Here is a 14,897-nt window from a genome sequence, read left to right on the forward strand (position 1 = left end):
CACTACCAGCACTAAATACAACCACATTCTATCTGGTTGTGTGTAGAAATAATTTTTACTCTTGGCAAAAATTGTATCACCACTCTTAAAAACAGCTGAACATTGTTTATTTGTAAAACATACCTAAAAAACTGAATTGCCGTTAATTTCTGGCAAATTATTCTTATAAATCAAGTAGAGAAAAAATTAATCCAATCAACATGGCAATAAAACAAATGCTAGCACACAGTTTGAAATGTAAAATGTCCTGAGTCCATCGTGGATATCATTACCTCTCTGCAAACTACATGCACACTGAAATAACCAACACTTCTTACATTCAATCAATCTAATGTAGTTTTTGAGTCACACAACTGCATCACAAAACATTTTTCATGTAACAAAACTCCCAAATATTATAATTTTTTTTTTTTTATTTTTTACTCATAAAATATTTCAGAAGTAACTCCTGTCATGTCTATAATGTCATGCATTGAATTGACTGTATTTTGAATGGTAGCTTTACATAAAAAATAATAAAACAAATACAAATATAATAATTGTTGCTGTTTGTTGCTCTTTAGACTCATGCTGAACTCTGACACCGACAGTTTGATCGAAACCGCTGGCTCCACTCCCTAAAATCCATCATTAAAATGAGTTCATATGAAATCATGTGTTTCAACGTGCAGTTTAAAAGTATCCTCCTGCCTGAATATTTTCCCGCATTTAAAACACTGGAAAGACTTTTTGTTCGTGTGGATCTTTAGGTGCTTTTTCTGCGCTCTCAAAGTGGGAAAAGATTTTGGACACATGGAGCACCTGTACGGACTCTCTCCCGTATGTCGCCGTGTGTGAACTGTCAAATGGCACTTTGCAATGAAACCTTTCCCGCAGTGTTTGCACGTGTAAGGCCTCTCGCCTGTGTGGTAGCGCGTGTGTAACTTTAACTCCGCAGCAGAGAGAAAAGCCTTCCCACACTCTGTACACAGGTAGTTCTTCTCCCCTCTGTGCATGCGCATGTGCCTTGCTAGATGCTGGACTGAAGTCTTTCCACAAATGTGACATTTGTGGGGACGTTCTCCTGTGTGTATACGAAGGTGTAAATCCAGGCTTGCTGAAGATCTGAAACTTTGACCACAGTACGAACACAAAAACGGAGCCTCACCTGTGTGAATCCGATAATGCACTATCAGGGACGACTTGGAGGCATACGTTTTGACACACTTATCGCATTGGAATAAATGGCCGTGTGTTTTAATGAGGCTGTTAGAGGTTGTTACATCCTTGAAGAGCTCCATGTTGCACTCATGAGCCTCTGCACCAACATTCTGAAGGAAGGTGTCCCCTCCTGATTCTTCAGAGAGAATGGAGTGCTGGATAAGATGCTCCTCTCTGATGGGCTGAAGAAGTCCCACCACATGGCAGTTTGCAATCATCTTGCCTTCACATTGGTCGTCTATCGGGTCTTCATTTCCTCCAGAGTTCTCCAGATTTGGTTTATCATCAGTTTGGTTTTCGTCTAGTAGTTCTGCACCCTTGCTATAATCATACTGTCCATCATCACCACTGACGGTAGATGCTTCTTGTTGCTCTGAAGCAAGACTGCTTGTGTTTGCTTTGGGGTGGATAGACAGTTCAGGCAAAAACATGTTCTGAGCTTCAGAGGAGCCTGTGAGAAATAAAAATGATCATAAATATAATGACTATCTGCAAGAGCTTTTTATTTTTACAACTAGAATTCATTTATTATTACTATCATTCAAAAAGATTTATTCACTTCTGAAGAGAAATGTTCACTCAGTAGATTTCAGGAATCAGACAGTTAAGATGTGTCGATACGATTTATTTTCATTAACAATGTTAGCACTTTACTCACATCGGTTTGTGCCTCCTGACTGTTGGTCGTGGAAGTGCATCAGTGTTTTCAGCTGCTCTGGCTGCAAAACCAGTTGTCCACATTCCTCCATTACAGAAGGGGCAGTGCTGAGCCATTCTGCTGTCTAGAAAGGAATTAAACAGAATAAATATGTGGTCACAAGTTAATAAAAATGACACATGTCGAGTTACATCACAGTGAAACCAGATTCCTACTAATCACCTGTTTTATATCGGGGATGGGCAACAGATTGTCCAGTCTGGAAATGAATTTCCACACCAATCTGTGCAATGTGACTTCATACTGTTGTCCGTAGTGAACGGGAAAGACTTCCTAAAGACAATGAAGAAGAAAAAAAAAGTAAAATTTGCTTAAAAAATATAAACAGACATAAAATGCTGATGGGTTTTAATAAAACTGTAAAATATGACTTGAATGATGATGACTGACCATGAAAAATCTCCTCCTTTCTTCTGTGTCCTTGAGCAAGGCATGAACAACTTTCACAAAGTTTGACTTTGAACTTTCCAGCTTCTCCAGCTCCTATCGATTAGCACCAAAACAAACAAGGAAACAGTAAATGTGATGGTATACAGCATATTTACAATTTTAATAAAAAACACAAAGCTCAACTGCTAAATAAACATTTTAGAATCACAAATAAAGAAAAATAAATGTTTTAAACTGATAAGTGGCAATACAGCCATGAAAAAAACTAATCTAAACATCTTATGGAGATCATAAGCAGTTAATTGTATATAACTAGATTTGTTCAGGCAGTAAGAGGAGGAGGTGTCAAGGGATTAACTATAAAAGCAGGAAGCGTGGTACCACCATTAGAGATGCTAAACTACACAAATCATTACAATGACCCTATATTTGATCATTTACTGACAGAGGAAGCTTAAATAATTGAGGGATTCTGCTACCTCATCCTTTGGATCTACTGTCTTAATGAACTTTTTCATTAGAACTGACTTTAATTCTGTTGTAAAGATCTGTTTGAATTTATTTGTATCACACTGGCTTACCTCCTGACCACAGCTGGAGCCTATTGTCAGGCTCTGAATAACCCTCAGGTGAGGCTGGATATTCAGCAGGTTAGCTGTGCTCTGACTGCGACACAACTCCAGGACAAGCTGAAACAAGACATTTATAAAATAGTTTAGTTGCATTTGTTTCACTTTGTTATAAATCTGCTTATTTTGTTGCTGAATGCACATAAAATGCACTCAGATGGGTTAGTTTACTCGTTGGAAACAAGCCTTGCCTCTTACCCTCGCCCTCAGTCTTAGCAGGAGCTGTACTCTTTCTCTGGGTGTCAGCAACTCTGGAGCCAACTCCGTCACCAACTCCACCAACTCCTCCACTTTTCTGTAATGCTGCACATTACAACACTGGACCACCTGCCAGGCAAAGGCACACATCAGACGCAGGGTTGGAACCAGGAGGCACAATGAGGGGACGGACAAGTGGCAACCTGAAAATGGGACAGGAAATGTTGAAATAAACAGCATTACAAAAAAAAAATACTAGATGTCCACCAGATGGACCACTTATTAAATATTTTTGTATAAGCTCTTTGAAATTCAGTAATTTTTGGACCAAAGAAGAACCACAAAATTATAACATTCATATTTACATAAGCATGATAATTCAGCTTGTGCCAATTTTATGCTGTAACCGACGGAGTATCTTACCAGCTACCGGTGCAGAAGGTAGGTCTTGTGATGCTTGTCGAGATGCAGGCTCTGTCTCTCTGACGTTAGCTGCCGGTGTAGTTTCAGTCTTTGGCTTGCTGCGACCAAGGACGTGATCCATGATGGCAAACCACCTACTTGTATGCATTTTGGAGTCTTTCTGTTCCTTAATCCTTTCATAATCTTGTTTCAGAAGTCTTATTTTTGTCTTGCATTGGCTGGTGGTCTTATCAAAGCCTTGAGTGGCGAGCTCTGAACTTAACTGCGCGTACACTCGTTCATCTTCCTGGGCAGATCTCAGCTGCTCCTGGATGCTTTCCTGTGCCCACTGTGTGAGTAGCACATTGACTTCGTCTGAGGTCCAAACAGTTTGGGAGCAATCTGTCGACAGCGATGCCACAGAGGTAAAACAATAACATCTGCCAAAGTGATAAAGTCTTGTAATGAAGTTTAAATGCTCACCTTCAGGTGATTTAGGTGCAGTAAGAAGGACAGATATATCCATCTCTTTAGAAGCCTCTCCATTTGAGCCAAGGACAGCATCCATAACAGCAAACCAATCGCTTTCATCATCCCCATGTGGTTCATCTCGTTTCATTTTTTTGTACTCCTCCTTAAGCTTATTTACTTTAAGACTGCATTGCCGTGGAGTCTTGTTAAAACCTACCAAAGCTAGCTCATTGCTAAGGTAGGTGAATACTTGATTGTTTGCTGCTGAGGTGAGAAGCTGCTTCTGGATGTTTGATTGTGCCCAAAGAGTTACGAGCACTTGGACTTCATCAGGCAACCACAGTGTTTCATCTGTGTGGCGATATTCAAACATAAAGAGAGAATAAAAGGGCTTTAAAGACAAAATATAAAAGATTATTGTTCCCTACAGAGATGAAGAAATGCAGTTGAATGGTAATAAACTCCTTGAAGATATGCATTTAGTTGGTTTTAGTTAACTTTCTACTTACCATAAACATCCACATCCAAAACTAATGCCTGAGTGGACTCAGCTGAGAAAGATTTTTTTGTGCCTAAATGTTTCAATGCTGCAGCCTGACAACATTAATTTATAACATTAAAAACATTGATGAGAAGGTTCTACTAATGAAAAGATGACTGAGGGTTTGCTCTAGAGGGTGCAATCAAAATTTCAGATTTTGCCTATAAAAAGCAAAACATTAAATATTATATTTTAAATATGATCAAGAAATTAAGCTTTAGTGACAGGAAAAAGGAAAAAATATCAAAGCACACAAAAAACATATTTCTGATTGCCTTAAGACTTATGATTACACTTTCAGATTACATGCACCCTGTAAGGTGTCTGAGTATTTGTTGCCCTTGAACAGTTTGAAGTGTAAATTGTTCTATCATGTCCACTACATGCCTATGCACACTATGTTGAAATTAAAAGGTTTTGCCCAGATCATTATGATCAGCTCCACAGCTGGCTAGAAGTGGCTCCCTGTGACTTCTCCCTTTCACTAAATGAAATCAACAAGTAGCCAGAACATGGCACCTGGGCACCAATCCAAGCGTGAAATTAGCTCTGAGCATCGCATCACCATAATTATGTCTACATTTTTAGAAGCATAGAACCTTTTTTTTTTTTATCACACTTTACAATTACCTTTTGTCATTCCCACATAGCTGGGTGACCACAAGGTAGACGTCTGCACTAAAGTGGACTTCAACTTGCTGCTTGTAGGAGACTCACAGTCCTCTACTTTATTACAGGATAAACTGGCTTCTTGTGGGTTTTCTCCAAGAACAGAATTCAGTATGTCGAAGTGGGAATTTTGGGGGGATCGCCCGTTGCGTCCCAGCTCCCTTTTCTGGTCCCTGAAATCTTTTTTCAGCTTTTTCAGTTTGTTTACTAGCTGGTCGAGGCTACGTTCGTAGCCAGCTGCAGACATCTTCCTCTGAAGCTCCACAAAGATATGCTTTGTCCGAGTGGCCCCATCCCACTTATTTTGGATTTCAGCGGACGACCACAATTCCAGAAAACATTGGGTCTCCTTTTCTGACCAATTTTGTCTGATTTTACAATCCATGGCTTCTCTTGTTTGAAGACGGCGGTTCTTCTTCTTCTGCAGTTTATTAACGGTTGGCAAACAACGTACAGGTGTACATTACCGCCACCAACTGGTAAAGAGTGTGGGACAGGACAGAGAGCAAAAAATAAAACTGTCCTCTATATTCTCTTGATCAGCCCTGTTTTAGATAGAAAGTTAATTATGATTAAGTGCGTAGCATCTCCTGAGCTACCCTTTAAACACCTGGCAATTCAAGGTTCATCTTTATCGATCAAAACAATACAATTTATGGTATCCAAAGTTGTGTAATCAAGAAATGATATGCCAGAATACGCGAACAACTGAATGCCATCCTTTGCGGTTGTAGTAGTCCCCTGAATATCTTTCTGGTGCAGTGATTGGTATATGGCTGCCATCTATAGCACCCACACACTGTGGGGCTCTCCAGCGGTTTTTAAAAGTATATGGCCATCGCCAATAACTTTGAGGCAGCAGGAGTCACGATATGTACTGGAAGAAGCACCTTAACGGCAGCATTGCAAAAATCCTGGACACAGTTGAGAACTGTGCTCAGAATTACACCATAAAGAGGGCTGATGGTCCTGTATTCACCACAGCTTCCAGATGGCAATTGCTACCTGCTTGTGGACTTGCAATAATTTCATTATCTATGTGTATGTGTACATAAGACCATTACCTTAGTTTCCCCTATATTCAGTAATGATTTATTATTATCCATCAACTTTTTTTATTATTTTTCCAATTCGTTAGCTCCTTATAATCCTTTCCAGAATAAAAAAAATATTTGTATCATCTGCAAATAATATTAATTTTAGCAATTTAGAGACTTGTAATATATCATTTATGTATGCTAAACAATTTGAGGCCCCTGGGGGCCACCACAGGCCAGACACATGATCTCCCATCTTCACAAAGTGTTACTAGATAACTTGTAATCATTTCCTTTCATTTGGCTTTACAAATAAACTGTGCAAAAACTGAATAGTTGTGTGATGGAATTTCGTAACTAGTTAGCAGAGTTAAAGCTAATCCCAAGTGGAAAAATACTTACCAACAGAATCCATTTTGGATTCTGAAAGTACGGGAGCCGAGTCCTGCCCCCTCTCTCTGCCTTTGATTGCTGGTTTGCGGCCATAAATGTCGTCCATTGCGTCGTACCACCTCCAAACACTGTTTCCACTACTGCTGTCGCCGTCCTTAATCTTTCTATACTGTCCTTTTAGCTTCTTAAGCTTTACCCGACATTGCTCGGACGTCCTTTCGAATCCCCCCGCGGCTGCCATCCGCTGAGATATTTCTTTGAACACTTTTTCGTTTCTCACTGCTCCATCCAGCTCGTTCTGAATCACACTATCGCCAACTATATCTAGGAGAGATTGTATTTCCAGAGCCGACCAGACCTTACTGTTGCTTGCAGGCATCCTTTTCCTAATATCTTTCCAACGTCCAACTACAATGTACAACAGAATGAACTGAACACACTGCGTTGTGTTTGTTTCGCGCGTGCTTTTGTCGTGAGCAGTGACGTTTGTCTGTCCGCCAATCAATGGAATTTATCAGCGGTAGCTCCGCCTTAACCGTACCACGGCGTTTTAATTTTAATTTAATTTTATTTATTAAATTTTTTTTATTTTATTTATTTAATTAAAATTATCATGTCTTAAAATATACCAGCAAACACATGATAATTTCCATCAGATGCTTTTTATTGCACTGTTTCCTTAGTGATTAATTCCTTTAACCATCAAATCCTCCATCACTTCAACTGTAAATGGACAAAGTTCAGACAAAGAAATTAAATTCAGTTTAACTGACAATGGCTATGAAATTCACTTTATCTAGATGAGTAAATTCACACACCATGGACTTATTGTCTAAGATAATCAGAACAATCTGTGCAAGTGTTCTTGAGCACATCAAATATATGATTTGTCAATGAATGGCAGAGAAACATTAAATTAATAAATCTGATACTAAAATAACTGAGAGCTATATGACTGAAGCAAACAAAGTAAGGAGAAAATTAAACATATTGCTGCATGCTTCAACACATGCAGCTGAATAAAATGCAGTGCAGGGATGCAAACATTAATCAAATTGTTGACAGGATCTAATAAAAACTGAAGTGACCAAATCAACAAAAAAGTTGCCACTTCTGGACATCTTAGAAATGTCTGGATCTCAAAAATCAACAATCAGTACATTGTGTTTCTCACGGTTTTCACAAACTGTGTCTAAAATATCATTAAATGTAGCACCTTATATCGCCCCTTCTGTGAAAACATAACTTTGTTCATCAGTCATTCATTTAATGGCATTTCTTCTCTGATGATATGTTCAGCTTTTTTACATAATCCACCAGCGCTGTGGCACTAACAGCATAAAGAGGGAGTGTTGACTTTTAGTGATGCTTCTCATCATAACTGTGGGTAGTGTTTTCTACATAAAAAAACAATATATTCATTTGCTCGATGAGTGACCAGAAGTATGCAAAAAGTTGGAGCAAGGAAAGCACTCAGTTTAAACTGTTTTCTCAGTTTGGAAACAGAAGGAGATACATTTATAGCCTTCATTTAAGTAAATGTATCAATAAAGGAATGTCAGTTAACAGTAAAAATCCACAATCAAATACACCAGAAATGCTGTTTTAATCTCTAGTTTATAAAATATCTAACATTAACATTAGCATTGCAGTATCAGTGTTACAATATTACTTTGGTTGATGCTAATAATACTTTAAATCTGAGATGATTAATGGAAGTTCTTATAAAAATCAGTTTTATTTTAAATGAGATGCTAGAGTTTATTTACAGAAATAAAACAATGTTAAAAACTTAGATGGAAAACATTGCTTTATTTTCTTTCTGTCTACCTGCCTTTGTTGATCATTTGGAAGCAAAAAAGTCTGGACCATCTCTTTTGTATTTGACAAAATATTTAGTAGTTTAAAAGGTTGCAATATTAACCACCATGTAATATATTTCCCTTAAAAGTAACCGTAGCTTCTTGTCAAATAAAGTGATAATGGAAAAAAAACAAAACAATTGAGGTATAAAGAACCATAAAATCGATATTTTGCTTAAATATAGCACTTAAGTAAATGCAGTCAGTGTCCATTTGAACAGTAATTAATTTACTGTAATCAGATGCATGCAAGGAAAATAGAAATGTATTGCTCTGGCTTACAAAACAGATACTGACAACATTGAAATATACAAAACGAGTTTTATCAGGAAATCATACAGGGAAAACGGTTTATCATTTGACATGGAAAAAAAAAACCTGCTTAGGCTGGACAAATCAAAAACCATTTTCAAGCAAACGTGGCGTGGCCGCTCGTTACACTCGCTGAGATTTTCATCACTGCCCCAGCATACGAAGGAAAGAAAACAGTTTGATAAAGTGCCCTTTGCAAAAAAAAAAAAAAAAAAAAAAGATGGTTGTGTTGCGTTCAGGCTATGTAGGAAATTTTTGTTTACAAATCAATTGTCACATGAGGGTAAACCGAAAACAGCAGGGTATATCATTTGGCATTCATTTCCACTCGCGATTGTGTCTGGCTGACAAGAAATTATGACAGTTACTCCTGAAAGCGATACATAAACTACATTAACTGTACCCCAAATTTTTGTGAGTTTGAGCAACCTGAATAGTTTTAGGACGTAAAAACGGCACAACTGCCGGGTTAACGGTTGTTTTTCACGTGACCTGAACGCACAGAGCGATATAAAAGCCAGCTAGTGACGTTCCCTCACTGTACAGACGGGTTGGAGATAACAGGACCAATACTCTCACCCTGCCCATCATTCAGTACATTGAGTTACGCTTGGAGTACGTATCCCAGCTCACACAGCTGAGAGAAAGAGACACACGTTACCTACAGAGAACACAGGACAAGGTGACTAAAAGCAGGAGACTTTACTCATTTTTTCTTTCTTTCTTTTTTATTGGTGTGTCTTTTCGCAAGAGCCAGACCGAAACCATTTACTGTCCGCACACAGTCGGCTTTTTTCTCCTTTCCTTTGTTTTCTTTGTAAACTTCGGCTCAGTCAGCATTTGCCGGTGTGTCACCCACTACTCACCCCTACATTTGACACGGGCTGTCCCCGTTTAAGCTTTAGAGCTCGGAGGAAAAGCAACTTTGATCGTGGACCTGGGAGCTAACTGTGAAAGTGGTTGCTGCTCTCAGACAGGTGAGTGTGCAACTCTATGGTTTGTTTGACACGTTTATCAGCCACCGCAAAGTTATTCTTTTCACAGGATTTTACAGTTACACTCCACAGGAAAAAATATATACGCGAGTGGCTGTTGCCCTGGAAAATTCTTCAAAACCATGGTAACAACAGCTAACATTCCCGTGGCGTGACTGTGGTTTGTTCCATAGTACACAAGCTCGCGCCTGACCAGCATCTTTCATATTGGAAGGTTACAGGCATAGCCATAGTATTAGCTGTGATACTAACTGCATGTTTGTATTTGTCGCTGGCTTTAAGCTAAAAACTTACTACTTATTAGTGGTCTCACGTGCTCAGATACATAGAATACACCCACGATGTAGTATCCCATAAAAACTAAGCGCTTCCCTTTTAATGGACTTGAGGTTGAGTCCACAGCTGGTTACTGGCACCATATGATTCACAGTTCCACCTCTTTCTTTATTTATAGTAGCCGGCATCCCCATTAAGTTGTTTCTCATGGATTCGCATCCTATAAAAGATTTTGCATAGTACCTTTTTCCCCTTGAGATTCAGCTTGATCAGCACTACGTCAGGAGATTTATTATCTCAAAACTAAAGCTGTTGGAGAGGATCTATTTAGTGCACTGTCTATTCACTTTCCCATCTTTCACAACCCTCAGATTGAAAATAAAAGCAGTCACTTTTTTTTCTTCTGTTCAGAGTTGCAAATAATAAGCGGCATCTCAATACACCAAGATGAATGCCAGAAGCATGTAAATAACTACTCCTCAAGGGATTAGAACTTGTCTACTCAGAGCCTCTAGAGAAAATGACTCAGGATGAGTCCACTTAAAAGTGATTGGGTAAGGTTATTTTTTTAAAATACGTGTTATAGTTAATTATGCAAATTTAGAGCAGAGAGTGCTGAATACAGTGATTTTTAAACCTCTGGCAAAGTAGTGTATACATACATGCTTTGGCAAAGTAGTGTATACATATATGCTTCTGCTCATTTAGTGCACATTGTGAGGGCAGTCAGCTTAATGAAAATGTTTCCAGCTCATGTCATCGGGACTAACAAATGTGTACCATGCCAGAAAATAAACATGGCTCTCTACTTTCTCCAGTTTCAGATGAGTGATTTATGCTTTTAAAAACAAAACCTGGGAAAGAACTGTTGTTTTAAGATGAAAGGTTCAACCTTGTTGAAATTTTTAGGTTTGTTACTAAAGTTTAAAGATTCTTCTTGATATAGAAGTGTTATAAGTGGCGAATAGTAGGGTGTACAATGGTTGACAATGGGAGGAATCCAGTGTACTCTTTTTCACAGCAAAGTCCACTGACTTTTACTCAGTTTTACAGAGATATGTTGACTAAATATACCATTGTAGAGTCTTTAAACCAGCATTTAAATTTTGCGTGTCCTGGTTCTAATAAAAAAAATGTTTGATTAGACAGCAAATTTACACTGTAGCTGACTGTATTGTGCAATTTAAGGACAATATTGATTGATTGTGTGCCTAAGTCATTTTGTTTTTTCTGATTGTAGAACTGCCTCTGTGTACTTGTGCGTGATTGCGCTGTATCCTTTCAGATGTTTACTTAAGTGTAAAGACATGCCTAAATAGCTAGTATTTCCTGTAAGGCATTTGTTAACTACAGATCATATATCAGAAGAAACACATCTGGATGATCTGTCAGACAAGTTCATAAGTATTCGGAGGGGGAATGAGTCAGAGTCCTTTCCTTTTTTTTATCATAACCTATTATTATTGGCAGTTCAATAGCTGTCAGGCCTAGTCCTGCTCTTCACTGACAAACACAGACAAGTATTATGTTTGTTTTTTTGTTTTTTTTCTTTTTTGTGCCCATCCTCTAACAGTTATTGAACTGCCACAGAGTTGATTTGTGCAAGAGTTTACCGTAAATATGCAGCTTCTTCAGAAACAAGTAGTTTCAAGCAACGAATATTAGACTAACATTAAAAAAAGGCAGAAACCAGGGGTAAGTGGCTGTTTTACTTCTCCTTCTGCAGCCAGTTTTTTCTTCTGTCAATTCGTTGTTTTTTCCATATTTGAGCAGAGAATAATCTCTTTTTTTTAGGCCACTGCTAATGCTTAGTATATGCTGACCATTTGCAACATTGAGAATGGAGATGTATGTTGAAATTGATGTCATGATACCTGATTCTCAGAGCACTTTGGTGTTATTTTAGATAGTCAGGAAGCTTTCAAGTTGCTGAATGCTTCATGACCAGTGCATATGGAAAAAGATAAAGAGCTTAAGTACAGTATGTGCCAGTAGATCAGTCTTAAAGATGTATGTATGATCCATCAAAGCCAGTCAAGTTACAGTTGTATCGCAGATGTACTCAAATAGGAATGAAACAGATACACGGGGTCTCAGCTAGTGAGAATAATCTTGGCCGTAGTTTGCTTCTTTCAGACTGCAACTTGCCAAAGGTGGGGTTGTGAAAGCTGAGCTTGCATCACTTAAATATTTGCTCATATTTTGGGCATTCGACTGACTTTTTCACACTGTGAGCAACAGTTTCCAGAAATATTTTACTTACAGGACTGTCGAATTGTTAAACACACTAGAGCTTCCTCACATTCACAGGCACCACTGGTTGTTCCAGCTCTGGATAGTCCATAACCATTTGGCAAAATGTCTCTACCCCAGTTCAAAGAAAGCTACAGCTTTACCATTTCAGACTGACGCAGTCCTGTCAATAGCAAACTCAAATCTTAAATATATTGAGATTTGTAAAGCATAGCAAACCCTGATGCTTCATTGACGAGGCTTTTGTCTACCAAAGCATCCAAGTTTTGTGAAGCCACTACATGTTAACCTGTTTCTGAGGCATTGTTAAATGGCAGCCTGCTTCAAGATTCCATGAACTCAGAAAATCCTCTGCTCAGGTTCACATTCCTCATCAAATTGTTGTTAATTTTACTCGCTGAGGAACACTAGGAGCTTTGATTTGCTGTCTGTTATTTTGCAACCCGAGCTGTCCTCAAAGGCCATCACTGAGACTAACTGGATGGTGAAATAAATTCTGCTGCTGAGAAAATGTAAACAGTGTAAAGAATGTTTTTTTTTTTTTTTTTTTTTCTTTTTTTTCTTTTTTTATCTTCAGTGCATCAGGTGTCCCCTCATCTTCCCTTTTAAAAGATACTTTAGTAATTTTCTGTTTTCATTACACATAAAATGTTTTCTCTATTTATTGTTTGTGAGCAAGTGAGTTAGTTTTCATTGTGTAATCATTCATTTAATGTAATTAAATTAGCCAAATGTTATTTCATGAGAGCTTGTTTTCCTGCCTGGAAAGAAAAGCTCTTCATGATGGCACCCACACGTCTGGCCTTGCTTTCCAAGTCCAGCCTGCAGTCACAGTAGAGGACAGAGATGGGTGTGATGTCAACACACAGATGGTGGCGAAGGGCCCTCATGCAGATATACAGATGGCACTTATTTTAAAACATACTTGTTCAAATTATTTTTCATCTCTCTTGACCTGAAGAGGAAAGAAAGAAAGAATAGAAGATACCAGTAAACTAAACCAATGCAGTGGTGTGTTTGCCCCTGTGGGAAACGCACATTTTCCCACCTTATCTTTGCATGCCATGGATGTCTTATTTGCTTTCCAGACCACAATGTCAAGACTACAATATCACGAATGTTAAGGCATTAATTCCTGAATATACAAACCGGAAGACAGAAGGAGGTCTTCAAGGTGACTTCTTCTGTCATAGCTCTACATTTCTTGAAGTCTCCTCAGAGAGCAGGCAGTTGCACTGGGTCTTCACATGGATTTAGGAATCACTATCTCACAGTGAATAACAGGAAATACATTTTCTGGAAGTCCACATTATAACAATTTGTCATGCCACTTGCCCCCAAAAGTTAGCAATTCTCTGATGATTACAGCAGTAGTTTTTCACAGATTCAGGTACCTTCAACATGCTTTCTGTTGGATGATTATGGGAAAAGAATATCCTAATTAGTGACATTGAGATAATATTAAAATATAATTGTATATAAAAAGCAGGATTCTTAGTTTATTTCATCACATGTTTTATAACTTGTTAGTGAACCTTTAGGCCCCTTAAGAGACTTCTTTTTCAACAAGTCTCCTTGCAACATTTGTCATCTTTCGAGGAGTTTTTGCAGTTCTCCATTAACCAGCTGCAGACACACAGAAGGAAGATCTTGCAGTGATGAATGTCCTGTAAATATCAGGATACAGCAGCACTCCAACTATAAAGTCAGTAAGTTTCACCAGCTATGTTTATTTAACAATTCATAAAACAGGTTAACATGTTGTGGCTTCACAAAACCTGGATGTTGCACTCGACAAAAAGCTTGGCAATAAAACTAAGTAGACGTATTCATGATCAGTACAGGACTAATTGTAATTCTATTAATCATCCCCTTGCTCTTCATTCAGAATAAAAATGACATGAAAAGCTATAAACAAACTGCACAAAATTGGGAAAAACTTCTTTGTATTTTGTGTGATCAGCTTGTTTGGAAAGAATCAGTCATTCTAAATTGTTTTATTTATATTCATATTTTATATATTTAATAACCTATTTTTTGTTTTTAGCACACACCTAAATTAAAATGAGCAAACAACAACCTTTTACTTTAATGGTAATTTATTTTAATATCACCAGATGCTGTAAAAAGCTGCCGATGCACCTGACTGAGACTGTCATTAATTCTCTGTGCATGCTGGTGCTGCATGTTACACATAAAGTACAAAGTTCCATTTTCCATGCATGCTGACATTCAGCTCAAGTCTTAAAAGCTTGTCCTTGTCTGCATACGTTGAAATTCTTCTTTGGCATTCTCATTCTGTCCTAAGAGGCACACTATATTTTACCACCACATGCAGACATCCAAAATCACATGCTGTACTTAAAGCTGATGTGGAGACATATAAATACACATTAACTAGACAACAGTCAGCTTGATCCAGTCATTAAGGTGACAATTATTCTAACCCACACACCATCAGCTGGCTTAAGGGTGGCATACAGATGCATGGTTAGTAATGTCAGCTCACCGGAGGAAGTTACCAGGTTGATATGGTGTATAAAATTAATGA

The 14,897-nt window shown here is 38.2% G+C and overlaps 2 protein-coding genes across 8 annotated transcripts in view; one reads left to right on the forward strand and one right to left on the reverse strand.

The window, feature by feature from the left end:
• Window positions 1-433: 433 nt before the first annotated feature.
• Window positions 434-7,115, reverse strand: LOC121645983. Of its 3 annotated transcripts, none has more exons than XM_041994812.1 (9): window positions 6,658-7,115; window positions 4,021-4,359; window positions 3,559-3,942; window positions 3,136-3,338; window positions 2,890-2,997; window positions 2,309-2,401; window positions 2,081-2,191; window positions 1,859-1,982; window positions 434-1,651 (listed from the first exon to the last, which is right to left on the reverse strand). In XM_041994812.1, the coding sequence occupies exons 1-9, from the start codon at window positions 7,025-7,027 to the stop codon at window positions 642-644; spliced, it is 2,742 nt and encodes a 913-aa protein (XP_041850746.1). In that variant the 5' UTR covers window positions 7,028-7,115; the 3' UTR covers window positions 434-641. The 3 variants fall into 3 exon arrangements, with proteins under 3 accessions (XP_041850746.1, XP_041850744.1, XP_041850745.1); XM_041994810.1 differs by lacking the exon at window positions 6,658-7,115 and adding an exon at window positions 5,180-6,256; XM_041994811.1 differs by lacking the exon at window positions 6,658-7,115 and adding an exon at window positions 5,180-6,255 and having other exon boundaries at window positions 3,559-3,939.
• Window positions 7,116-9,360: 2,245 nt separating this feature from the next.
• The window catches only part of gdpd5b (glycerophosphodiester phosphodiesterase domain containing 5b), a 40,155-nt gene continuing 34,618 nt past the window's right edge, over window positions 9,361-14,897 (forward strand). For 3 of the 5 annotated variants that reach the window (XR_006011465.1, XR_006011466.1, XM_041994182.1), the window contains exon 1: window positions 9,361-9,799. The gene's annotated coding sequence lies outside the window, so the exon portion shown is untranslated. The remainder of the gene's footprint in view (window positions 9,800-14,897) is intronic. The other 2 variants (XM_041994180.1, XM_041994181.1) reach the window with 2 other exon arrangements.

Source organism: Melanotaenia boesemani, chromosome 9, assembly GCF_017639745.1.
Source record: "Melanotaenia boesemani isolate fMelBoe1 chromosome 9, fMelBoe1.pri, whole genome shotgun sequence".
In the NCBI taxonomy this organism is placed as follows: domain Eukaryota; kingdom Metazoa; phylum Chordata; class Actinopteri; order Atheriniformes; family Melanotaeniidae; genus Melanotaenia; species Melanotaenia boesemani.